Genomic DNA, 26,392 nt, shown 5'->3' on the forward strand with positions numbered 1-26,392 from the left:
TGTCGTATGACTGCAGAAACCAAATTTAGTTTGAACTTCATTTGAGGTTCAAATGACAATAAACAGTATTGTATTGTATTGTGTGGATGAAGGAATAGGTGACGTTTTGGATCGAGGGCCGAAACGTCACCTATTCCTTCGCTCCATAGATGCTGCCTCACCCGCTGAGTTTCTCCAGCATTTTTGTCTACCTTGGATTTTTTTCAACATCTGCAGTTCCTTCTTAAACACAAAGTCTAAGGCACGGGATTGCCCTTCACCTGGAGTGTCGGGCCACAGTAACGGCATCCAAGGATCTCTGTTTCATTCAGAGACTCAAGGGGTGAGGAGAAGAGGGGGTTGAGGGGGAAAATGTATGCTGTTGTGATGTTACAGGAGCAGAGAAGGTGATATGTCCCAAAAAGAACAAGGAATTCATCCTTACAGCAGCACAACAGAATATGTAAACATAGTATACTGTAAACTATATAATAAACGCGAAAAGTTTAGTGTGTGTGTATATGTATATGCATGTACACACACAAACACACACACACACACACGGCGCTGGTCAGCCCGCATTTGGAATATGGTGATCCATTTTGGGCCCCATATCTGAGGAAGGATGTGCTGGTTCTGGAGAGGGTCCAGAGGAGGTTTACAAGAATGATCCCAGAATGGGTGGGTTAACATATGATGAGGGTTTGACGGCACTGGGCCTGCACTCGCTGGAGTTTACAAGGATGAGGGGGAGAACCTCATTGAAACGTAGCAGAGGCCCTGGATAAAGTGGATGTGGAGAGGATGTTTCCACTAGTGGGAGAGTCTGCGACTAGTGGTCACAGCCTCAGAATTAAAGAACGTTCGTTTAGGAAGGAGATGAGGAATTTTTTTAGTCAGAGGGTGGTGAATCTGTGGAATTCATTGTCACAGAAGAATGTGGAGGCCAAGTCAATGGATATTTTTGAAGGTGGAGATTGATAGATTTTTGATCAGTACGGGTGTCAGGGGTTACGGAGAGAAGGCAGGAGAATGGGGTTGGGCGGGAGAGATAGATCAGTCATGTTGAATGGCGGAGTAGACTTGATGGGCCGAATGGTCTAATTTTGCTCCTATCACATATGACCTTGGATTATCAGGCTGCATTAGGGCTTCTAAGAAAGTTGTGGATGAAGGGGGGGGGGGGGGGGGGGGGGGGGGGGGGGGGGTGGAGAAGGAGGAGAGAGGGTCAGTGAGGGGGTAAAATCTCTTGTGTTGCAATGTTACAGGAGCAAGAAAGGTCAAGCCAAGAGTGTTTTATTGTCATACGTCCCAGATAGAACAATGGAATTCTTACTTGCAGCAGCACAACACAATATGTAAACACTGTAAACTATATAATATGAGAAAAAAAAGTTGTGCGTGTGTATATATATATATATAAATATATACTATGCATATAAAAATCGCCTAAGTGGGACAGGCCCATAAGGCAGCAACTCTACAGCTGCGCCACCGTGCCACCCCCATCAGTCCACAGCTCACCATGGTCTTCTCCATCATGGTCTGGTTTGGCTCAGCCACCAAGCACAACACCTGGAGGCTGCAGCGAATCATCCGATCAGCAGAGATTATTGTCTGCAACCTTCCCTCCATTGATGAACTGTACACTGCAAGGGCCAGGGAGCGAGCGGGCAAGATCATCTCTGACCCCTCTCACCCTGGCCACAAACTCTTTGAATCACTTCCCTCTGGAAGGCGACTCCGGACTGTCAAAGCTGCCACAGCCAGACATAAAAACAGTTTTTTCCACGAGTAGTTGCTCTACTCAACAGCCAAAACTCTGAAGCCTCCCTTTGATCTGGTATTTTGTTGGTTCACATGCTTGATCAATGGTGTTTTATCATTAATGTCTTATTATTATTAATGTTTAGTGTTTTCTGAGTCATTCGTAACTGTCACTGTATGTCATGTTGTTACTTGTGGGCGGAGCACCAAGGCAAATTCCTTGTATGTGAATACTTGGCCAATAAACGTACTTACTTACTTACCAACGCACCCCACAGCACTTCCCCGGCCCATCTTCAAGGCTCAGACTTACACTCAGAGCGAGCGTTTTAAAATCTTCCAAAGAGTTAAAGCAAAAACAAAAGCCCTCCAGTTCACTGAAGGTGTAGATCAAGGCAGCTGATGGGAAGCAGTCCATCAAAATGAAACAAAAGATGTTGGCTGATTAAACGCGACTGCTTTTTATATGCAGCTCTGAGCCGTTGCTGGAGGCCTTGATACCTGATGCACTGAGCTTAACGGCCAGACGACTCTGCAGCAAACATGCTCGGATCTGCACCTGGGATTTTATGACTGCAACCTCCAGCTTTGAGGAGATTTAATCTCCTGTTACACCTGGCTCCGACGTAGACCAGGCACTGCCAGTCCTTTCCAGCCTCCTCTGCAAGCACCCCCGCCCCCCCGCCCCAAGTCCTTAATTCCTGATCTACCTTAACTGCAATTCCCACTGGCATTCATCGGGCCGCTGGGAATTCGCCCCCTAATGCCCTTTGACCCGCGGGTTCGGCCATTTGCAAATTAGAGAAGGCCAATAGACGTTTCACATTTCCCCAGCGATGAAAGAACAACTAATCCATCATACATGCTCCACTGCTGACCTTTGCTCCTGATCCAAAGTGTAGAGGCCATTTAGGGTTTGGTTTAGTTTAGAGATACAGCGTGGAAACAGGCCCTTCGGCCCACGTGGACCAGCGATCACCCATTCACGCTGGTTCTGTTATCCCGCTTTCTCATCCACTCCCTGCACACCGGGGACGATTTACAGTGGGGCGATTAACCTACAAACCTGTACGTCTTAGCGACGTGGGAGGAAAGCGGAGCGCCCGGAGGAATCCCGAGCGGTCACAGGAAGAGGACACACACACACACGTGGGAGGAAAGCGGAGCGCCCGGAGGAATCCCGAGCGGTCACAGGAAGAAAAAAAAAAAACACACACACACACACACACACACACACGCACACGCGCACACGCACGCACGCACACGCACACGCACACGCACACACACACACACACACACACGCACACACGCACACACACGCACACACACGCACACACACACACACACACACAGACACACCTCGAGGTCAGGGTGAAACCCGGGCCTCTGGCGCTGTGAAACCCCTGTCCCACGGTACGAGTTCATTCCAAGAGCTCTCCTGAGTTAAGAAAAAATCAAACTCGTGGTAAGCACGGAGAATGAACGTAGCGGGTACGTCGGAGCTCGGGGACGTCTCTTAGCGCTAACGCCAGGTACTCGGGAAGACTCGCTAACGGCAGGTAAGCACGGGAAGACTCGTGAAGATTTTTCAACATGATGAAAAATGTCCATGAGAGCCCCGAGTACCGACGAGCGGCCATTACCGTAAATCTCCGAGTTCGAATCAGGGCAAACTCGGGAGAGCTCTTGGAATGAACTCGTGCCGTGGGACAGGGCTTTAAGGCAGCAGCACTACCCGCTGCTCCGTTTGTGTTGTGTTCCATGTGGAAGCTAAGTGTCAATACCTTGTTGGGGACTTGTAAATGGACGTGATTCAAAGTCTCAGGCAGTTCGAGTGGTTGGGTGAAGGGAGGGTGATTCCATTGACTGAGGAGGACAGAGATGGGGAGATATTTCCTCACTGAGGTCAGGATGGAACCTGGGTCTCCGGCGCTGTGAGGCAGCAACACTACCACTGCGCCAACTGTCGGGTTACGGGGACGGGCTTACCTTGTAGCCCCCGATGCGGTGATCCGGCTTGAAGTCTTTGCCATTCTTCAGCCAGCGGAGCTCGGGTAGAGGGTTGCCACCCGCCGGGCACCGGAATTTCACCGTCTTCATTGCCGGGACGGCGTGGAGTTTCTTCTCCATCTTCTCCGGTTGGGCCCAGTAGGGAGGTCCTGCCGAGACCAAGGAGAGACGTCACTATGGGCGTCCGGCTCACCACGGACATGTTGACCAAAGTACAACCCAGCGGGCGGGGAAACAACAATAAACAAAGCTCACCGTTTTTAGCTGCTGGGCACGTTTTTCCTCTCAGAGTTTATTTTTGCAAAGGGCAGAATGATTTGTGGGTCACCGCTGGTGGGAGCGAGCAGACACAGAGGCCATTGTACCCGACTTGGCACAGGCGGCTCCACCAGACGGCACAACTTCTCCTTCTGACTCACTCTCCCCAACCTCAAACACCTTCCAGCTCCGACCCCTCGGGTCACCCCCTCCCCCCTCGCTGTCCCAACACCAAGCTACAAGATCCCCTCCACAAACCTCTACCATGTACTCTCCGTCTCCCAAACCTCTTCTCCTCGTTCATCCTCTCTCGAAAGCCACGCCTTTTGCCGTACCGCCCCTAATTTGGACGCGGTGACTGACCGCTCGTCCGCTGAGCGAAGACCCTACGGGCTTGGACACGGACGCCAACATAGAAAATAGGTGCAGGAGGAGGCCATTCGGCCCATTCGAGCAAGCACCAGTGATGGGGGAGAAAGCTGGAACTGAAGAGCGCCAGTCTGAAGAAGGGCCTGACCCAAAACGTCACCTCTCCATGTTCTCCAGGGATACTGCCTGACCCGCTGAGTTACTCCAGCACTTTGTGCCTTCCTTTGCAAACCAGCATCTGCAGTTTAGTTCAGAGATACACCGTGGAGACAGGCCCTTCAGCCCACAGAGTCCATGCCAAACAATGATTACCTCCTACACTGGTGCTATCCCACACACACACTAAGGGACAATTTACAATCTTTACTGAAGCCAATTAACCTACAAGCCTGAACGTCTTTGTGATGTGGGAGGAAACCGGAGCACCCGGAGAAAACCCACGTGGTCACGGGGAGAACGTACAAACTCCGTACAAACAGCACCCGTAGTCAGGATTGAACCTGGGTCTCTGGCGCTGTGAGGCAGCAACTCTACCACTGCGCCACCGTGCCAGTGTCTTCAGCTCAGCGGGTTGAGGATTAATGTAGACTGAGCTCGGGAACGTAGTGTGTACTCAGTAACAACCAGCAGTATAATTGGTAACTTGGACTCCAGGAACGATGAGATCCCTGGGTGCTTCTACCGCTCCCCCCCCCCCCCACCCCCCCCCCCCCCCCCCCCTCAAATTCCTGAAATTGCTCCGGGTTTAATTTCTGCACGGATGCGGGATTAGGATCAGGAGATGACAACGCGGGTCCTGATCGGCTGCTGAGCCAGCCAGTCAGTCAGAGCTGTGTTTAGTTTAGTTATACAGGGCGGAAACAGGCCCTTCGGCCCATCGAGTCTGCACCGACCAGCAATCACCGCACACTAACACTATCCTACATACACCAGGGACAATCTTTACATTTACCGAGCCAATTAACTTGCAAACCTGCACGTCTTTGGAATGTGGGAGGAACCGAAGATCTCGGAGAAAACCCACGCAGGTCACGGGGAGAACAATGTACAAACCCCGTACAGACAGCACCCGTAGTTGGGATCGAACCCGGGTCTCCGGCGCTGTAAGGCAGCAACTCTACCGCTGCGCCACCGTGCCAGTTGCGGATGGCTGCTTGCGGCCGATGTCTTCTGGTGCGCGTTGTGAAGCGTAGACTTGCTGCGCGAGAAGGTTGAGAGCGAACCGTAGGGGTTCCTCACTAGAGGGGGGAGGGGGTGTGTCAGACCCATGGACCATTAGCCCCTGCAGGTCACTCACTCGGCTCACACCACGTACAAACAAGGGCCAAAACATCATGGCCACGGTGGCGCAGTTACTGTGTCACAGCGCCAGAGACCCGGGTTCGATCCCAACTACGGGTGCTGTCTGTACGGAGTCTGTACGTTCTCCCCATGACCTGGTTTGGTTTTCTCCAAGATCTTCGGTTTCCTCCCACACTCCAAATACGTGCAGGTTTGTAGGTTAATTGGCTCGTTATAAATATAAAACTGTCCCCAGTGTGTGGGGGGCAGTGTTAATGTGCGGGGATCACTGGTCAGTGTGGGCACGATGGGCCGAAGGGCCTGTTTCTGCGCTGTATCTCTGAACTAAACGAAACAATCTGACCATAAGCTAGGTCTGATCGCGGAGGTGTGTAATATCACAGAGTCTTTTACCCAGAGTAGGGGAAACAAGAGTCAGAAGATATCAGCTTAAAGGGACAGGAGAAAGATTTGATAGGAATCTGAGGGGCAATTTTGTCACACAGAAGGTGGTGGGTGTGTGGAATGGGGAGGTAGTGGAGGCAGGTACAGGTAAATCTGGACCAAGCAGCCTGGTGTAAATATGGAGACACAATAGACTCTGGAACAATAAACGGTGGTGCAGTGGTACAGTTGCAGCCTCACAGCGCCAGCGACACGTGTTCGATCCCGACTACGGGTGCTGCCTGTACGGAGTTTGTACGCTCTCCCCGTGACCTGCGTGGGTCTTCGCCCAGAAAGCTCCAGTTTCCTCCCACGTTAATAAAAATCTTAATATTTAAAAAAAAATATTTCCTGGAGAAAAAAATGAATTGAAATGTCTTTTTGCCCGCAGTGCACGAGGGGGGGGGGGGCTTTCCGGGAGTGGGCTGGGTTAATTTTTAACCTCGGTGACAAGGGTTTAAATTGCCATTTGAAGCGGAATAAACAAGGGCTCACTGTGCACCTGTGAACGGCATTGTTCCCAGCGCTGCATTCATTACGGAAATCACACACTACAGAATGGGCTGACCTTATACAGAGCGAGCAGGCGGGCAGATTAATGCAGAGCCGGAGGCACAGTGAGGTATAGAGTTCCACCACTCGCTTCTGACAAGCCCATCTGCATTCAGTCAAGATTACCAGCCCACCTGGCTGGGTGTTTAGAGGGGGGGGGGGGGTAGAGACTGAAGGAGGTGGAAAATGGGTCACTTAAAAACCAGTTGTAGTAAAAACCAGAAGGAAGTGCAGATGCTGGAAACCAGGTCTCCTTTCCCCTTTAGGTGAAATGATTCGCATGTGAATGATCTTTCTCTGCCCCATGTGCCATGTTTCTGTGGCCACGTGCCATGTTTTGGGCCAATTTTGGCCAACAGGTGCGTCTAAAGTACAGCCCTGTGCCCCAGGAGACCCTAGATATAGCGTGGAAACGGGTCCTTCAGCCCAACGAGTCCTCGGGAGAATTTCCATAATCCAATGAACCTACAAACCTTTGTAGTGTGGGAGGAAACCAGAGCACCCGGAGAAAACCCACGCGGTCATGGGGAGAACGTACAAACTCTGTACAGACAGGATGGAACTCGGTTCTCTGGCGCTGTGAGGCAGCAACTCTACCGCTGCGCCACCGTGCCTCTCTAGTAAACTGATGTGGGGACACTGGCTTTGAATTAAGGTCCCAGGTTCTCTAGTCTTAAAGAAAAAAGTTAACCACAGGCCAGAACTGAGAAAACGGAAATGTCCAATCTACATTGCTAGTGCATGCACACAATCTCCAATACAGGTGTGCCCGCACACATATAGACATATAAACACACACACGCACACACACACATAGACATAAACACACACACACGCATACACACACACACTCTTAATACACCTGTTACAGCATTGGGTAAAAGGCAAAGTGCTGGAGGAAGTCAGCATGTCAGGCAGCATCTGTGGAGGGAATTGACAGGCGACAGTTTGTCTCCCTATTCCTTCTCTCCAGAGATGCTGACTGTCCTGCTGAGATACCGCCAGCATTTTGTGTCTGTCGTCGGTGTAAAGCGGCATCTGCAGTTGCCTCCTACACATTCCCCACCCTCCCTGGCGACAAGCAGGGAACACGACACCGTCATCTGTCAAGAGCAGTAGCGAGGAATTCTCCGCTTTTGTTTCAAATCTCCGCTGCCGTCCATAAAAATCTGCGCCGGCATTGTCTTGTCACGGCTCCTCAGCCATCACCTGTCACCGCTTCCACCACTGCTGGCTGGAAACCCAGAGAATGCAACTCCCTGTGTGGAATGATCACACACACACCCACATTGCTGAGCAGTTCACAGGTTTACCAGTTCAGGTGATAGGAGCAGCAAGCTGAATATCCGATACAGTACTTATGATCATAAGATCATGTGATAGGAGTAGAATTAGGCCATTCGGCCCATCAAGTCTACTCCTCCATTCAATCCTGGCTGATCTATCTCTTCCTCATAACCCCATTCTCCTGCCTTCTCCCCATAACCTCTGACACCTGTACTTTGGGGGAGTCCAGACCCAGGGGCTACAGTTTAAGAATAAGGAGTAAACAATTTAGAACGGAGATGAGGACACACCTTTTCTCACAGAGAGTGGTGAGTCTGTGGAATTCTCTCCCACAGATGGAGGCAGGTTCTCTGGATGCTTTCAAGAGAGAGCTAGATAGGGCTCTTAGAAATAGCGGGGTCAGGGGATATGGGGAGAAGGCAGGAACGGGGTACTGATTGGGGATGATCAGCCAAGATCACATTGAATGGCGGTGCTGGCTCGAAGGGCCAAATGGCCTACTCCTGCACCTAATGTCTATTGTCTATTGAATCAAGAATCTACCTATCTCTGCCGTAAAAATACCCATTGACTTGTCCTTGGCCTCCACAGTCTTCTGTGGCAAAGAATTCCACAGATTCACCACCCAATGACTGAAGAAATTCCTCCTCATCTCCTTCCTAAAAGGAAGGCCTTTTTTATTCTGAGGCTATGACCTCTAGTCCTAGACTCTCCCTCTCGTGGAAACATCCTCTCCACATCCTCTCTATCCTGATCTTTCACTATTTGGCAAGTTTCAATGAGGTGTCCCCCCCCGCATCATCTTTATAGACTCCAGCGAGTGGAGGCCCAGTGCTGTCAAACCACACGAGAGGCTCTCCGCCCGCTATGCTGCCTGTCACTCACACACTACCTACTGCATGCACTCTTCTCACCATAGAGCCCCTAGCCAGTCACGCAACACAGCGACACTTCATCCCCTCTCCTTCAGTCACAAGCCAGCACTCGACACCTGCGGTGGGAAGTACAGGCAGCTCTGACATAATATTCAATAGACAATAGTAGGCATTTTGCCCTTCGACCCAGACATTCAGTGTGATCATGGCTGATCATCCACAATCAGTACCCCGTTCCTGCCTTCTCCCCATATCCCCTGACTCCACAGCCATCAGCACCTCAAAGGACAAAGGTAAACCACAGCCTTGTCGACAGACACAAGTGCATTCCTCAAGGTATGTCTACTTTGAAGTCACTTTTTTGCATATCTTTCATTCATTTGTTCTACATCTCTCCACATCATCATCTATATCTCTCGTTTCACTTTCCCCTGACTCTCAGTCTGAAGATCTCGACCCGAAACGTCACCCATTCCTTCTCTCCAGAGATGCTGCCTGTCCCGCTGAGTTACTCCAGCATTTTGTGTCTATCTTCGCCAATGATGCCCTTGCTCCGTTTCAGTACATATCATGCTCTTACTCTAGACACGACGCCAGGGCTGTACCAAACTCCCCAGGAATCATGTGCAGGAAGGAACTGCAGATGCTGGTTTACACCGAAGATAGACACAAAGTGCTGAAGTCACTCAGTGGGTCAGGCAGCATCTCTGGAGATCACGGGCAGGCGATGTTTCGTGTTGGGACAACTTCTTCAGACTGCGGTTTAGCGATACAGGTGTCCACGCCGGCCAGCGATCCCCGCACACTAACACTATCCTGCACACACTAGGGACAATTTACAATTTTACCGAGCCAATTAACCTACAAACCCGCACGTCTTTGGGACATGGGAGGAAAGATTCTCCATATTTTAAGAATAAGGAGTAAGCCATTTAGAATGGAGTCGAGGAAACACTTTTTCTCACAGAGAGTGGTGAGTCTGTGGAATTCTCTGCCTCAGAGGGCGGTGGAGGCAGGTTCTCCGGATGCTTTCAAGAGAGAGCTAGATAGGGCTCTTAAAAATAGCGGTGTCAGGGGATATGGGGAGAAGGCAGGAACGGGGTACTGATTGGGGATGATCAGCCATGATCACATTGAATGGCGGTGCTGGCTTGAAGGGCCTAATGGCCTACTCCTGCACCTATTGTCTATTGAAACTGGAGCACCTGGAGAAAACCCACGTGGCCATAGGGAGAACGTACAAACTCCGTACAGACAGCACCCGAGGTCAGGATCGAACCTGGGTCTCTGGTGCTGTGAGGCAGCGTGTCTACCCGCTGAGCCACTGTGCCGCCCCTGCTCAGTATTTTCAACCTTTGCACGAGCTGCCGAGGGCTCCTGTTACTCTGGGCAACACGGTGGCGCGGTGGTATAGTCGCTGCCTCACAGCGCCAGAGGCCCGGATTCGATTCCGACTATGGGCGCTCGTCTGTATGGCGTTTGTACGTTGTCCCCGTGAGTTTTCTCCGGGATCTCCGGTTTCCTCCCACACCCCAAAGACGAAGAAGTTGTAAGCTTGGTATAAATGTAAATGATTCCTAGTGTGTGCAGGGTAGTGTTAGTGTATGTGCAGGGTAGTGTTAGGCAGGGGATCGCTGGTCGGCGCTGTCCCGATGGGCTGAAGGGCCTGTTTCCGTGCTGAGTTGGAAGAAGGGTCTCGAACTGAAACATCATCCAGAGATCTTTTCTCCAGAGATGCTGCCTGACCCGCTGAGTTGCTCCAACATTTCGTGCCTGTCTTCGGTTTAAACCAGAATCTGCAGTTCCTTCCGAAACTAAACATCTAATGGCTCAAGACTTTGGAGTGTGGGAGGAAACCGGAGATCTTGGGGAAAACCCACGCAGGTCACTGGGATAACGTACAAACTCTGCACAGACAGTGCCCGTGGTAAACTTGATCTGGAACCTTAAAGGGGCCCTCCTTAGCGAAGTGTGAAAGAGGGCTGTCTAATTTCCTGGCAAGGCTGCTAATGACTGCGGTGGCACTGAGCTGTGGGAGTGAGAATGCTCTCAGAGACAACCATTCAAGTGTAAATTCTGCTCAGCCTTGAGTCATGAGCATGGTGGCTGGATAACAAAGGAGGAACCACTGGCACACCTTTAGAGCTGAGATCAATCTTAGCATCAATCAACATGAACAAAAGGGGCCTCCATGTCTACAGAGTGCTTTCAGCGATGTATTTGTTATCGTCACGGGCAACAGGGATTGGTGAGCAAGCTTGTCCCTGCAACCAGAAGCTCAAAGATTCTGCTCCCACTCCCCTGCTTCAGTTATATCCTATCCCAGCCATAAACCATACCCCTCATTCAACACATCACCAGTGTGGTTATTCATTGTTGCTCAGGGACCGTTTGCAAACTAAATCGTCAGTGCGAAGAAAGGTCCCGGTCCGGAACGTTGCCTGTCAGTGTTCTCCAGAGATGCAGAGAGACGGCACGGTGGCACAGCGGTAGAGTTGCTGCCTCACAGCGCCGGAGACCCAGGTTCGATCCCGACTACGGGTGCTGTCTGTACAGAGTTTGTACGTTCTCCCTGTGACCTGCGTGGGTTTTCTCCGGGTGCTCTGGTTTCCTTCCACACTCCAAAGACATACAGGTTTGTAGGCTATTTGCTTTGATAAAATTGTAAATTGTCCCTAGCGCGTAGGGTAGTGTTAGTGAACAGGGATCACTGGTCGGCACGGACTCAGTGGGCCGAAGGGCCTGTTTCAGCGTTGTATCTCTAAACTAAACTAATTCACCTCACCGAGATTCATTGTCAATCTGTTGCGAGGAGTTTGAAGCCCACCAGGTTTTGTGAGGGAGAATTGAACACAACTGATTAAATAAACTTGGAATCAAAACTCCTTTAAAGCCCTGTCCCACGGTACGAGTTCATTCCAAGAGCTCTCCCGAGTTTGCAGCTAATTCGAACTCGGAGATTTACGGTAATGGCCACTCGTCGGTACTCGGGGCTCTCGTGGACATTTCTCAACATGTTGTAAAATCTTCATGAGTCTTCCCGAGCTTACCTGCCGTTAGCGAGTCTTCCCGAGTACCTGCCGTTAGCGTTACGAGCCGCTAAGAGACATCCCTGAGCTCCGACGTACCTGCTACGTACATTCTCCGTGCTTACCACGAGTTTGATTTTTTTAAAACTCGGGAGAGCTCTTGGAATAAACTCGTACCGTGGGACAGGGCCATTAGACTTTTGAAATATATAGGGTGAAAACAAACCCTTCGTCCCACCGAGCCGGCCCAGACCCGTGACACCATACTGGTGAACACTTCACCAATGGGCAGCACAGGCACAGCGGGCAGAGGTGCTGCCTCACCGGGTTCTATCCTGACCTCGGGTGCTGTCTGTGTGGAGTTTGCACGTTCTCCCCGTGACCACGTGGGTTCTCTCTGGGTGCTCCGGTTTCCTCCCACTTTGACGGGTGGCGGGGGCCTGGAACACATTCCCAGGGGTGGCGGTGGCGGTGGCGGTGGTGGCAGATGCCATAGTGGCGTTTAGGACACTTTTGGATAGCCACATATATATGATGACGAAGATAAGACATAAAAAGCTGGAGTAACTCAGCGGGACAGGCAGCATCTCCGGAGAGAAGGAACATTTCGTTACTCCAGCTTTTTGTGTCTTATCTTCAGCTTCCATAGAGACAGCTTTGCAGAGACAGTTTCAGCACAGACAGCTTCCGCAGAGGCCGACTGACCGCAGCCCATCTGCACTCACGTGCTTCCTTGTTGCTCTTCTCATCCGACTTGATCCCCTCGTCATCATCCTCTTCCACCTCGTCATCATCCTCATCCTCATCCTCGTCATCCTCGTCATCCTCTTCCACGGAGTAGACGGCGTCTGGCGGAGAGACAAGAGGTGAGTGAGGGGTCACAGCTCGCCCAGAGTACCGGTCTCCCCGACCACAACACCGCCCACCGTCTCATCCACCCCCCCACCCCCGCCCACCGTCCCCCCCACCCACGCCCACCGTCTCATCCACCCCCCCCCCCCCCACCCCCGTTTCGGGTCGAGACCCTTCAGACTAATGAGGGGGGTGGGGGGGGGGGGGGGGGGGGCAGAAGAAAGGAAGAGGCGGAGACAGTGGGCTGTGGGAGTGCTGGGAAGGGGAGGGGAAGGAGGGAGAAAGCAGGGACTACCTGAAAATGGAGGTCAATGTGTCAGGTGTAAGACCCCAGTTCTTCCTCACCTCCTTTATAAAAGAGCGCCCTTTAATTCTGAACGGCCACTGAAGCATCAGTGCCCAAGACCCAACTCACTGGGTCTCAAGACACCAGGTTCAGCCCCCTCCCCCCACCCCCGCATGATCCGAGACCCCAGGGCTTCTGGTGGTTCCCCTCGCCCCTCACTGCCCCAATCACCCATTCCCAAGACCCCAGACTCATCCGCCATGGTCCAACCTCAGACATCCTGGTGCCCCTCCTATGTGTCATCACCACCAATATCACCAATGCCCAAGGCCGTCATCACCAGGGGGCCCCAGGTTCAGACCCCCCTTATCCAAGATCCCAGGCCCATGGTGGGCCTCCAAGGTGCCCTCACCACCGCAATCACAGTACCCAAGACCCCTTAAGGGGCGGAGCGGTAGAGCTAGTGTCTTACAGCGCCAGGGACCCAGGTTCGATCCTGACTACAGGTGCTTGTCTGTACGGAGTTTGTACCTTCTCCCCGTGACCCACGTGGGTTTTCCCCCAGTTCTCCAGTTTCCTCCCACACTCCAAAGACATACAGGTTTCTAGGTTAATTGGCTTTGTGTAAATGTTAAATTGCCCCGAGTGTGTGTAGGGTTGTATTAGTGTGCGGGATCGCTGGTCGGTGCGGACCCGAGTGGGCTGAAGGGCCGTGCTGTATCTCTAAATAAACATAAAAACACCGCTGTGCCCAAGGTTTCAAATCCCCATGATCCAAGACCCCAGGCCCATGGTGTCCACCCTCTGGGCCTTCAGAACCTAATCACTACGGGATGGCAGGCATAGCCTCCCACTCTGGTCCAAAACCTGAAACATTATTCCCTTATCCAAACGTTTAGTTTAGATATACAGCGCGGAAACAGGCCCTTCGGCCCACCGAGTCCGCGCTGACCAGCGATCCCCGCACATTAACACGATCCTACACACACTGGGGACAATGTTTACATTTACCAAACCTATTAACCTACAAACCTGCACGTCTTTGGAGTGTGGGAGGAAACCGAAGATCTCGGAGAAAACCCACGCAGGTCACGGAGAGAACGTACAAACTCCGTACAGACAGCACCCGCAGTCGGGATCGAACTCAGGTCTCCGGTGCTGCATTCGCTGTAAGGCAGCAACTCTACCGCTGCGCCACCGTGACGCTATTTCCTTGTCTAAACGTTATTCCCTTCTCATGTATCTGTACACTGTAAATGGATCGATTGTAATCATATATTATCTTTCTGCTGACTGGATAGGACACGTGACTATAAACTAAACTGAAGACCCCAGGGAAGAAGGGTCTCGACCCAATACGTCACCCATTCATTCTCTCCAGAGATGCTGCCTGTCCCGTTGAGTTACTCCAGCATTTTAATGTCTATCTTTGGTTTAAACCAGGCCCACTGGTGTATCCTCATTGCAGACCCCCTCCCGCCTCAGCTCCCCCGCCCCCACATACCGGAGACGTTGACGGCAAAGTGGGAGGTCTCGCTGCCGGACGGGCCGCTGGCCACACAGGTGTAACGGCCGGAGTCCTGGCGCACCGAGTCGGTGATCTGCAGGTATTCGGCGGTGATGCGGGTGCGGTTGTTGGCGGGCAGCTGCACCCCGTCCTTGGTCCACGCGATGCTCTGGATGTCCTCACGCAGTCGGCAGCGCAGCTGCAGCGAGTCTCCCGGGTGTGTGGAGTACAGCTCCACCTCCGACCTCTGCTTCAGCGACACTGCAGGACCAGGGCAGGGAGCAAGGAGCAAGGTCAGGTGTGGTAGCAGCAGAATTAGGCCATTCGGCCCATCAAGTCTACTCCTCCATTCAATCATGGCTGATCTACCTCTCCCTCCTTCTCTCCATAACTCCTGACTAATCAAGAATCTGTGTGTTTATGTGTGTGTGTGTATGTTTATATGTGTGTGTATGTTTATATGTGTGTGTGTGTGTGTGTTTATATGTGTGCGTGTGCGTGTTTATATATGTGTATTTATATGTGTGTCTTTGTATGTGTGTTTCTTTATGTGTGTGTGTTTATATGTGTGTGTGTGTGTGTTTATATATGTGTGTGTGTGTGTTTTTATTTGTGTGTGTGTGTGTGTGTGTGTGTGTGTGTTTATATTCGTGTCTGTGGCAAAGAATTCCACAGATTCACCACCCTCTGACTAAAGAAATTTCACCTCATCTCCTTCTTAAAGGAACGTCCTTGAATTCTGAGGCTCCAGTGCCCTGCACAATGTTTGGGACAAAGACCCATCATTCATTTATTCACGGGGGGACTGTGTATAAACACTGCTGTCATTTCTACATGGTGAAACCAAAATGTATAAAAATGGCCTTTATTAAAATCTGACAATGTGCACTTTAACCACATGTGATTTGTTTTCAATTACAAATCTCAAATTGTGGAGTACAGCGGCAAATAAATAAATGATGTGTCTTTGTCCCAAACATTATGGAGGGCACTGTGTGACCTCTGGTCCTAGACTCTCCCACTAGTGGAAACATCCTCTCCACATCCACTCTATCCAGGCCTTTCCAACATCTACAACATTTCCATTTCCAACAGTAAAGCAGGGCTGGAAAAAAAGATTCTCTAAAATTGCCTCCTTCGCTGGCTGCCAAGTAAGTCACGCGTGTGCTTGGCGTGATGAATGCAGGCCGTCACGCAGCGCCTCCAACGCTGGCCCCCAGGAGAGAATGGAGTCTTGAGATAAGTGATTCAGACCAGACCAGCAAACACACAAAAAAAATATTAAGCCTCCATTTCCTGTTGGAGGCGGGTGCCAAGAGGAAAAACCTTGGGAAGAGGGAGGGCGAGGGGTCTGAGCAGAACCTGGAGCTGTGCAAGCAGCAGCCGTGGAAACAGCCTGACGCTAACTGGCCCAGTTCTATCAGTAATAGGAACAGGCAGCACATAGACACTAAATGTCAGAGTGACTCAGTCTGGACTCTTCTTCAGACTCTTCTTCATTTATTTATGTGCAGGAAGGAACTGCACAGGTTGGTTTAAACCGAAGATAGACACAAAATGCCGGAGTAATTCAGCGGCCAGATAGCAACTATGGGAAAAAGGGATAGGTGAGGTTCCGAGTTGGGACCGTTCTCCAGAGAAGCTGTCTGACCCGCTGAGTTACTCCAGCTTTTCGTGCCTATCTTTGGTTTAAACCAGCATCTGCAGTTCCTTCCTACACATAAATAAACCATTTGTCTGAAGACAGGTCCAGACCCAAAACGTCACCTATTCCTTTTCTCCAGAGATGCTGCCCATACTCAAACTTTACTCCAGTCTGAAGAAGGGTCTCGACCCGAAATGTCGCCCATTACCTCCCTCCAGAGATGCCGCCTGTCCCGCTGAGTTACTTCAACATTTTGTGTCTATCTCCAGCTTTTTGTGCCTATCTTTGGTGTAAACCAGCATCTGCACTTCCTTCCTACATATGTTTACTTTAGCTTAGAGAGACAGCATGGAAGCAGGCCCTTCGGCCCATCAAGTCCGGGCTGTCCAGCGATCCTCACACGCTCACTCTATCCTACACACACTAATGATCATTTACAATTTTACCAAAGCCAATTAACCTACAAACCTGGATGTTTATGGCGAGTGGGAGGGAAACGGAAATCCCGGAGAAAGCCCACGCTGGTCGTGGGGAGAACGTGCAAACTCCGCACAGACAGCACCTGTAGTCAGGATCGAACCCGGGTCTCGGGCGCTGTAAGGCAGCAACTCTACCGCTGCGCCACTATGTTCTCCGGAGATGCTGCCTGGCTCACTGAGTTGCTCCAGCACTTTGTGCCTTTCCTTGATAAAGCGGCAGCTGCAGTTCCTTCTATCTACCAGCCTAAGAAACCTCTTCTTCAGTGGCGCAGCGGTAGAGTTGCTGCCTCACAGCGGCAGAGACCCCAGCACCATCTTGACTATAGGTGCAGTTTGTGTGGAGTGTGTACGTTCTCCCCGTGACCACGTGGGGTTTCTCCGGGTGCTCCGGTTTCCTCCCACATTCCAAAGACCATCCCTGGCAGCGTATTCCAGGCCCACACCACTCTCTGTGGAAACAAACGCCCCCCCCCCATCCCAATCCACACATCTCCATTAAACCTCCCCCCTCCTTTCTTATACAGTGCCATCTCGCGATGGGCATCTATCTCCACATGAGAAAGATGCTCTGACTGTCTGCCCTTTTTATAACTCTCTCATTCATATATATATCTCCTCTCAAGAGAAAACAATTCAAGTCTGTCATTCAAAGTCCTCCTGTAGCTGAAGCTCTCTAATCTGGTAAACCTCCTCTGCACCCTCTCCAAGCCTCCACAATAGCCTGGGTTTTAGTGAGGATAGAAACATGGAAAATAGGTGCGGAGTAGGCCATCGCCCCTTTGAGCCAGCACCACCATTCAATAGACAATAGACAATGGGTGCAGGAGTAGGCCATTCGGCCCTTTGAGCCAGCATCACCATTCAATAGACAATAGACAATGGGTGGGGTGCAGGAGTAGGCCATTCGGCCCTTCGAGCCAGCACCACCATTCCATAGACAATTAGACAATGGGTGCGGGAGAGGCCATTCGGCCCTTCGAGCCAGCATCACCATTCAATAGACAAGAGACAATGGATGCGGGAGGAGGCCATTCGGCCCTTCGAGCCAGCAACGACAATGGGTGCGGGAGGAGGCCATTCGGCCCTTCGAGCCAGCACCACCATTCACTGTGATCAAGGCTGATCATCCACAATCAGTACCCCGTTCCTGCCTTCTCCCCATGACTCCGACATCTTTAAGATCTCTATCTAACTCTCTCTTGAACACATCTAGTGAATTGGCCTCCACTGCCTTCGGAGGCAGAGAATTCCACAGATTCACAACTCTCTGGTTGAAAACGTTTTTCCACATCTCAGTCCTAAATGGCCTACCCCTTATTCTTAAACTGTGACCCCTGGTTGTGATGATTGCGGAGAGTGCTGGGGCAGGTCTGACTGTGCTGCACTCCCACAGCGTTGTGTGCAGACCAGGTCCATGCTGTACAAGAGCTGGGGGGGGAGGCCTTACAGCGCCCGAGAACCGGGTTCGATCCTGACTACGGGTGCCGTCTGTGCGGAGTTTGTTCATTGTTCTCCCCGTGACCTGAGTGGATTTTCTCCGAGATCTTCGGTTTCCTCCCGCACTCCAAAGACGTGCAGCTTTTATAGGTCAATTGGCTTGGTATAATGTAAAATTGTCCCTCGTGTGTGTGTAGGACAGAACTAGATGGCTGGTCGACACGGACCTGTTTCCGCACTGTATCTCTAAACTAAACTAAACTCTGCTTCCCACCAGGCCGACCCGGTCTTAACCAGGGACCACAGTTTAAGAATAAGGGGTCGGCCACTTAGGACTGAGATGAAGAAAAACTTTTTCAACCAGAGTTCTGAATCTGTGGAATTCTCTGCCAGTGGATATTTTCATGAGAAAGTTAGATTTAGCTCTTTGGTCTAACGGAATCTGGAGATATGGGGAGAAGGCAGGAACGATCATATTGAAGGGCCGAATGGCCTACTCCTGCGCCTATTGTCTATGTTTCTATATTAACTTGTACCTCTGTGGGGGTAAAAGGTGGGAGAGAGGCAGAGAGGCAGAGGGAGAGGGAGAGAGAGAGGGAGAGAGAGAGAGAGAGGAAGAGAGAGAAGAATGGGAGAGTTAAAAGAGGGAGGGGGGAGGGAAGGAAGGGGCGAGTGGGGGAGGGAGGGAAAGAAAGGAATGTGAGGGTCAGTGTGAGATGTGACCAGGCCGGGCGGCTGTGAAGATGCCCGTTCCTGCCGTGATGGGGTGGGGGAGGGGGGCGGGCTCGGAGCTGGTTGGAGTGAGGAGGAGGGGGGGAGTGATCGTAGATGGAGGGTGACAGGAGACGAGGCCCGAGGCTGGTTTGAGAGGCGGCTGTGAGCGTGGGGAGGGGGTGTGGGGAATGCTTCCTTCAGGCCCGGGGTTGAGATTACAGCTCGCAGCCCAGTGCCGGCCAACAAAAGGCCTCATTGTTCCTCCCCTCTAATCATTCCCCAGCCTTCAATCAGTACCTTCAGCCTGTGTTTACATAGATGGGACACATTCCTCTGCCCGCCTCCCCCACCCTCACAGGGCCTCCTGGTCTCCGCAGCCTTCTGACGGGATAGACACAAGATGCTGGAGTAACTCAGCGGGACAGGCAGCATCTCTGGAGAGGAGGAGTGGGTGGTGTTTCAGGTCGAGACCCTTCTTCAGAACTGAGATGCTGCCTGTCCTGCTGAGTTACTCCAGCATTTTGTGTCTATCTTCGGTGTAAACCAGCACCTGCAGTTCCTTCCCACTCATGTGAACACAATGTTGATTTAAGCGAGGCCCATATGCTGGTGTTAAACCCAGGTCCCTCCAAACCCTGGAAGGTATAATCCTTCTGGGGGGGTTCTGCAATTCCTTCCTACACACCTTCTGAGGGGGCTTAGACAAGGAGGAGCCCCCCACCGTACCTTCCCTGTTCTGCAGCCTCGCCCACCCCCCCCCCCAACTCACTCCCTCTCCCTCCTCCATCCCCCCCCTCCCCCCTGCCCCAACAACACAACCCTCCTCCTCCTCCATCCCCTCCCCCACCCCTGCCCCAACAACACAACCCCCCTCCTCCTCCATCCCCCCCCTCCCCCCTGCCCCAACAACACAACCCTCCTCCTCCTCCATCCCCCCCCCTCCCCCCTGCCCCAACAACACAACCCCCCTCCTCCTCCATCCCCCCCTCCCCCTGCCCCAACAACACACCCTCCTCCTCCTCCATCCCCCCCTCCCCCCTGCCCCAACAACACAACCCTCCTCCTCCTCCATCCCCTCCTCCTCCTCCATCCCCCCCCCCTCCCCCCTGCCCCAACAACACAACCCCCCCTCCTCCTCCATCCCGCCCCCCCCCCTGCCCCAACAACACACCCTCCCCCTCCATCCCCCCCCCCCCCCCACCCCTGCCCCAACAACACAACCCCCCTCCTCCTCCATCCCCCCCTCCCCCCTGCCCCAACAACACAACCCTCCTCCTCCACCCCCCGCCCCCACCCCTGCCCCAACAACACACCCTCCTCCTCCATCCCCCCCCCCCACCCCCCTGCCCCAACAACACAACCGCCCTCCCATCCAGAGGCCCAGTTGTCATTACAGGCCACACAACACCTGGAAATGTCCGCCTGCCCTTCCCATGCATCAATGCCAGCCGTGTCTCCGGAGAGATCAGCCCGCCTCAGGCAGCTCACAGGGTCCGCCCACCCTCGCTCACCACATCCCAGGCCAGGGGGCACGAGGAAATGCAGATGCTGCTTTACAAACAAAAGGCACAGAGTGCTGGAGTAACTCAGCAGTACTGGCAGCACGACTGGGGGACGGGGACGGGGACAGGGACAGGTGGCGTTCCAAGTCGGGACCCCATCTTTATATCAGACCCAAAATGTCACCTATCCATGTTCTCCAGAGATGCTGCCTTCTTCACACTGCTTTTAGAATGATTCATTGGATTGAAATAGTGAAGACGTCTAACAAGGGCAGGGCCTACACAGTGAATGGTAGGCCTCTGGGGAGTGTTGTAGAGCAGAGGGATCTAGGAGTACAGGTGCATGGTTCCTTGAAGGTTGACTCGCAGGTAGACAAGGTGGTCAAAAAGGCCTTTGGCACTTTGGCCTTCGTCAGTCGGAGTATTGAGTATAGAAGTTGGGAGGTCATGTTGCAGTTGTATAAGACGTTGGCAAGTCCACGATTAGAGTATTTTGTTCAGTTCTGGGCACCATGTTATAGGAAAGATATTGTCAAGCTTGAAAGGGTTCAGAAATGATTTACGAGGATGTTGCCAGGACTAGAGGGTGTGAGCTATAGGGAGAGGTTGAACAGGCTGGGTCTCTATTCCTTGGAGCGCAGGAGGATGAGGGGGTGATCTTATAGAGGTGTACAAAATCATGAGAGGAATAGATGGGGTAGATGCACAGAGTCTCTTACCCAGAGTAGGGGAATCGAGGACCAGAGGACATAGCTTCAAAGTGAAGGGGAAAAGATTTAATAGGAATCTGAGGGGTATTGTTTTTACACAAAGGGTGGTGGGTGTATGGAACAAACTGCCAGAGGAGGTAGTTGAGGCTAGGACTATCCCAACGTTTAAGAAACAGTTAGACAGGTACATGGATAGGGCATGTTTGGACGTATATGGCCCAACTGCGGGCAGGTGGGACTAATGTAGCTGGGACATTGTTGGCCAGTGTGGGTAAGTTGGGCCGAAGGGCCTGTTTCCACACTGTGTCACTCTACGACACTATGAAAGATACAGCATGGGAACAGGCCCTTCAGCCCACCGAGTTCATGCTGACCACACTAGTTCTGTGTTACCCCACTTTCTTATCCAATCCCGACACACTTGGGGCATTTTACAGGCTACCAACTAACCTACAAACCCTCACGTGATTATGATGTGGGAGGAAACCGGAACCCCCAGAGAAAACCCATGGGGTCACAGAAAGAACGTGCAAACTCCATACAGGCAGCACCCGAGGTCAGGATCGAACCCAGGTCTCTGGTGCTGTGAGGCAGCAGCTCTACCCGCTGCACCACCCCAAGTCACTATCACCCCAGGCCTGGATCAGGAACGTTAGGGCTGGGTAAAGCTAACCTCCTGAAGGGCCAGCACAGGAATGATGGCACAAACGGCCCCATCCTGCATGTTATCTGTTAATGTGTGTTTTAAACGACAGAGGAAGCCATTCATAGAATCACATTGCACAGAAACAGTGTTGGAGTAACTCTGCGGGTCAGGCAGCATCTGTGGAGAAAAGGAATAGGTAATGTTTCAGGAGCGGAACCCTTCTTCAGACCCAAAACGTCACCTGTCCATGTTCTTCAAAGATGCTGCCTGACCCGTTGAGTTACTCCAGCATTTTGTGTCTATCTTCGGTATAAACCAGCATCTGCAGTTCCTTCCTGCACAGAAACAGACACTTCTGTCCACCTCATCTATGCTGACCCAGACGCCCCATCTACACTAGTTCCACCGTTTTTCTGTTTAGTTTCGTATACAGATACAGCACAGAAACAGGCCCTTCGGCCCACCGAGTCCGCACTGACCAGTGCTCCCAGCACATTAACACTATCCTACACACACCAGGGACATTTTTTACACTTATACCAAACCAATTAACCTGCAAACCTGCACGACTTTGGAGTGTGGGAGGAAACCGGAGCACCCGGAGAAAACCCACGCAGGTCACAGGGAGAACGTACAAACTCCGTACAGACAGCACCCGTAGTCAGGTTAGGAGGGAATGATAGGTCAGTGGGTATTTATTAAATCAGAGATTGACAGATTCTTGATTAGTGTGGGTGTCAGGGGTTACGGGGAGAAGGCAGGAGAGTGGGGTTGAGAGGGAGAAATAGATCAGCCATGATTGGATCGCGGAGTAGACTCGATGGGCCGAATGGCGTAATTCTGCTCCCACGTCTTATGAATAACAAAGGGTTAAACTGTGGACGGCCCATCTTTTCTTTGACTGGATAGCAGGCAAACAAAAGTTTGACACTGTATCGTGCTAGACGTGACGATGATAAACCAAACTAAAAGGCCCTTCAGCCCAGGTGTAGAGCTACTATCCACTTGCGAGATGCTGGAGGCTGGGCCCAGCTCACACCCGCCCCAGCACTGCTGCTGCCCACGCCAGTTATCACCTTAGTGTGCCGATCACTCTGCTTAGTTTTACTAATAACTAAATACTGGACCAAGTGTCTCCCAGTACAGAGGGCTGGACGTGGCAGGGGTGAGGGGTGCGGTGTTCTCCCGCTGAGTGGGTCTCGGCCCACCCTCTCCTCCAACCTCAGCCCATTCCCAAACCGCGCTCCTCACCCGCTCGACATGTTTGGGGCAGGGATTGAGCGCATGTAACTGCTGGAGACAGTGTGCCTTCTGTCTGTCTGTCTGTCTGTCTGTCTGTCTGTTTGTGCCGGAGCTACTAACTGGCAGGGATGATTGTAGTATTTACTGCATTCCTTCCAGCACACCTCAGCCGCTCTCCGGAACGCCACAGGCGTGTTTGTCCGCCATCAGGCTCCAGCTGGCGAGAGGGCTGAAGCGATGACTCCTTCCCCCCCCCCCCACCCGCCCCCTCCCACTGTATCCCCGCTATGCCTCCACAGTGGCCTCTCCTCCAGCACACAGCTCTTCCCCCCGCCCCCCCCTCGCTACGCTGGGGGGGGGCACAGCTTCAAAGCAAGAGGGGCAACATTTACAGAGGATCAGTGTGGGCAAGCATTTGGATGGTGGCAGCCTGGAACGCACTTCCGTGGTGGGGTTAGGGGGGGGGGGTGGTGAGTGTAGGGTGGGACGCAGATACTATAGGTGCGTCTAGAAGGCTTTCAGATAGGCAGAGGGGTGGCACTGAGAGGGCGTCTCACTGTGGAGTTGGTGGCACAGTGGCGCAGCGGTAGAGTTGCTGCCTCACAGCGCCAGAGACCCGGGTTTGATCCTAACTACGGGCGCTGTCTGTACGGAGTTTGTACGTTCTCCCCGTGACCTACGTGGGTTTTCTCCAGCTTTTTGTGTGTCTATCTTCGGTGTAAACCAGCATCTGCAGTTCCTTCCTCCACACGTTTAGTTTAGTTTGTCTAGAGACACAGCGTGGAGACAGGCCCTTCGGCCCATCGAGTCCTCGCCCACCAGCGAGCCCCGTCCAATGACGCTATTCTACACACATTAGGGACAATTTACAATTTGACCAAAGTCAATCAGCCAACAAACCTGTCCGCCTTTGGAGTGTGGGAGGAGACCGGATCACCCGGAGGAAACCCACGCAGGTCACGGGGAGAACAGAGTCCGGTGGAAAGCAGCATCCGCAGTTCCTTCCCGCACACACAACACTTCCAGCACCATTCAGTTTGATTGAACAAACCGTGGAGAAGGATCTGTACCGCGGTCACCAGTTGAAAGACGACTAATCCAAAAGGCCAAGACAACCCTCATTAAGCCAACGTCGATGACTAATTTGTAAACCTATTTGAAAGCTTGCCCTTGATGACAGATAACCTCTGACTCATCGACCATCCTTCACTGTAAGCATTCCTGACCCTATAAAGGTTCTTTAGTAACTTTGTTGAACTAAATTAAGGCGCATGTTGCAATCAAAAGCGCTTGAACAATTGGTTGGGAAGAAAGCCAAACCTTTGATTTTCCAGCATCCGCAGTTCCTTCTTAAACAACATAGTGTTAATGTGCGGGGATCGCTGGTCGGTGCGGACTCGGTGGGCCGAAGGGCCTGTTTCCACGCTGTATCTCTAAACTAAACTAAACTTAAATACCACTATTCCACAAAATGCCTCAGCAATTAACCCTGGCAGTGTGTTCCTGGCACTCACCGCCCTCCATGTAAACAAGCTGCCCCACACATCTATACACGTTGCCCCCTCTCACCTTCAACCTAGGGTTTGACTTTTACACCCAGTTCTGACTGTCTATCCTTATCTATGCCTCATAAACAATTGTTAGAGGGGATGGTTTGTATCTTAAGAAACATCAAAACCATTGCCTCGTTCAACAACATTGACTCCACCTACATCATGGCCCATCTACACTCCATCTCCATCCATAATCATGGACCACTCGCATCCCGGACTTGCCCAAAGAAAGGCACAACCTGCTGGAGTAAAGGGCCTGTCCCACTTTCACCATCTAATTCACCACCTTTTTTACACGCGGACATTTTTCATCATGCTGGAAAAAACGCCGCGCCCTACTTGATGCCACGGGTACCTACGACTAGCATCACAGCCTGCTACGACCTACCTACGACCTCGTGACGACCATGTTGCGAGTATGAGTCAAGGGCAAACTCGGCAGAGGTCGTGAATTAGGTCGTGTTAGTGGGACAGGCCCCTTTGCTCAGCGGGCCAGGCAGCATTTTCTGGAGGGAAGGAATGGGTGACGTTTCGGGTCGAGACCCTTGCCCTCTCTACTAGGCCTGACCCTGGCCACTCCTCAATGCTTTCTTTGCTCCAAGTCTCCAGTCTAACTTTGACGCAGATTCGAAGCCGAGGATGAATTCTGGAATTCCAGGATCGGGGATTCCTGGATGAGGTGATGTCATCTCGGAATTGGAGCCAGGTTTTCCAAAGCAAAGTTGGGAAACACATGGAAAATATGTACCTTGCAGCAAAACTGGAGCGGGAAGCGAAGGGTCACAGTCTCTCTGAAAATGCAGTGCTCCCTCTATATTGAGTTGGACTAAATGATGTGTGGATTTGAAATAGCCAAATATTGGCACCTTAGTGGCATGTGCAAGGCCCACCATGATGTGGGCAATGTTGGTGGAGTTGAGCAGAGAGTTACTGCCTTGTGGCCTGTGTATAAAATCATGAGGGGAATAGATAGGGTGAATGCATGGTGGTGTGTGTATGGAACAAACTGCCAGAGGAGTTGTTTTTCGAGATACAGGAATGGAAACAGGCCCTTCGGCCAACCATGTCCACACCGACCAGCGATCCCCATTACACTAGCACACACTATTCACTAAGGACAATTTTACTAAGCCAATTAACCGACAAACCTGTACGTCTTTGTGGAGTGTGGGAGGAAACTGGAGCACAATAGACAATAGGTGCAGGAGTAGGCCATTAGGCCCTTCGAGCCAGCACCGCCATTCAATGTGATCATGGCTGATCATCCCCAATCAGTACCCCGTTCCTGCCTTCTCCCCATATCCCCTGACTCCGCTATTTTTAAGAGCCCTATCTAGCTCTCTCTTGAAAGCATCCAGAGAACCTGCCTCCACCGCCCTCTGAGGCAGAGGATTCCACAGACTCACCATTCTCTGTGAGAAAAAGTGTTTCCTCGTCTCCGTTCTAAATTGCTTACTCCTTATTCTTAAACTGTGGCCCCTGGTTCTGGACTCCCCCAACATCGGGAACATATTTCCTGCCTCTAGCATGTCCAAGCCCTTAACAATCTTATATGTTTCAATGAGATACCCTCTCATCCTTCTAAACTCCAGAGTGTACAAGCCCAGCTGCTCCATTCTCTCAGCATATGACAGTCCCGCCATCCCGGGAATTAACCTTGTAAACCTACGCTGCACCTGGAGAAAACCCACACAGGTCACGGGGAGAATGTACAAACTCTACAGACAGCACCCGTAGTCAGGATCGAACCCAGGCCTCTGGCACTGTGAGGTGGCAATCTGCTGCTTAGGTAGTTGAGGCAGGTACTTGACAACATTTGAAAGACATTTGAACAGGTGCATGGGTGGGAAAGGTCTGGAGGATATATATGCGCTAAAGGTGGGACTAGTGTAGATCGGGGCATCTTGGTCAGCATGGGCAAGTTGGGCTGAAGGGCCTGTTTCCGTGTTGCATATCTCTGGTATGGCT

At 51.9% G+C, this 26,392-nt stretch overlaps 1 protein-coding gene across 10 annotated transcripts in view; it reads right to left on the minus strand.

Annotated features, from left to right (window-relative positions):
• Positions 1–26,392, minus strand: part of LOC116967394 (fibroblast growth factor receptor 1-like) — a 156,235-nt gene that overhangs the window by 52,396 nt on the left and 77,447 nt on the right. For 6 of the 10 annotated variants that reach the window (XM_033013907.1, XM_033013910.1, XM_033013906.1 and 3 more), the window contains 3 exons: positions 14,494–14,766; positions 12,577–12,699; positions 3,736–3,905 (listed from right to left, as the gene is read on the minus strand). In XM_033013907.1, the coding sequence (XP_032869798.1) occupies positions 3,736–3,905; positions 12,577–12,699; positions 14,494–14,766 (566 nt within the window). The remainder of the gene's footprint in view (positions 1–3,735; positions 3,906–12,576; positions 12,700–14,493; positions 14,767–26,392) is intronic. The other 4 variants (XM_033013911.1, XM_033013913.1, XM_033013915.1 and 1 more) reach the window with 2 other exon arrangements.

This window comes from Amblyraja radiata, chromosome 39 (genome assembly GCF_010909765.2).
Source record: "Amblyraja radiata isolate CabotCenter1 chromosome 39, sAmbRad1.1.pri, whole genome shotgun sequence".
Taxonomy (NCBI): Eukaryota; Metazoa; Chordata; class Chondrichthyes; order Rajiformes; family Rajidae; genus Amblyraja; species Amblyraja radiata.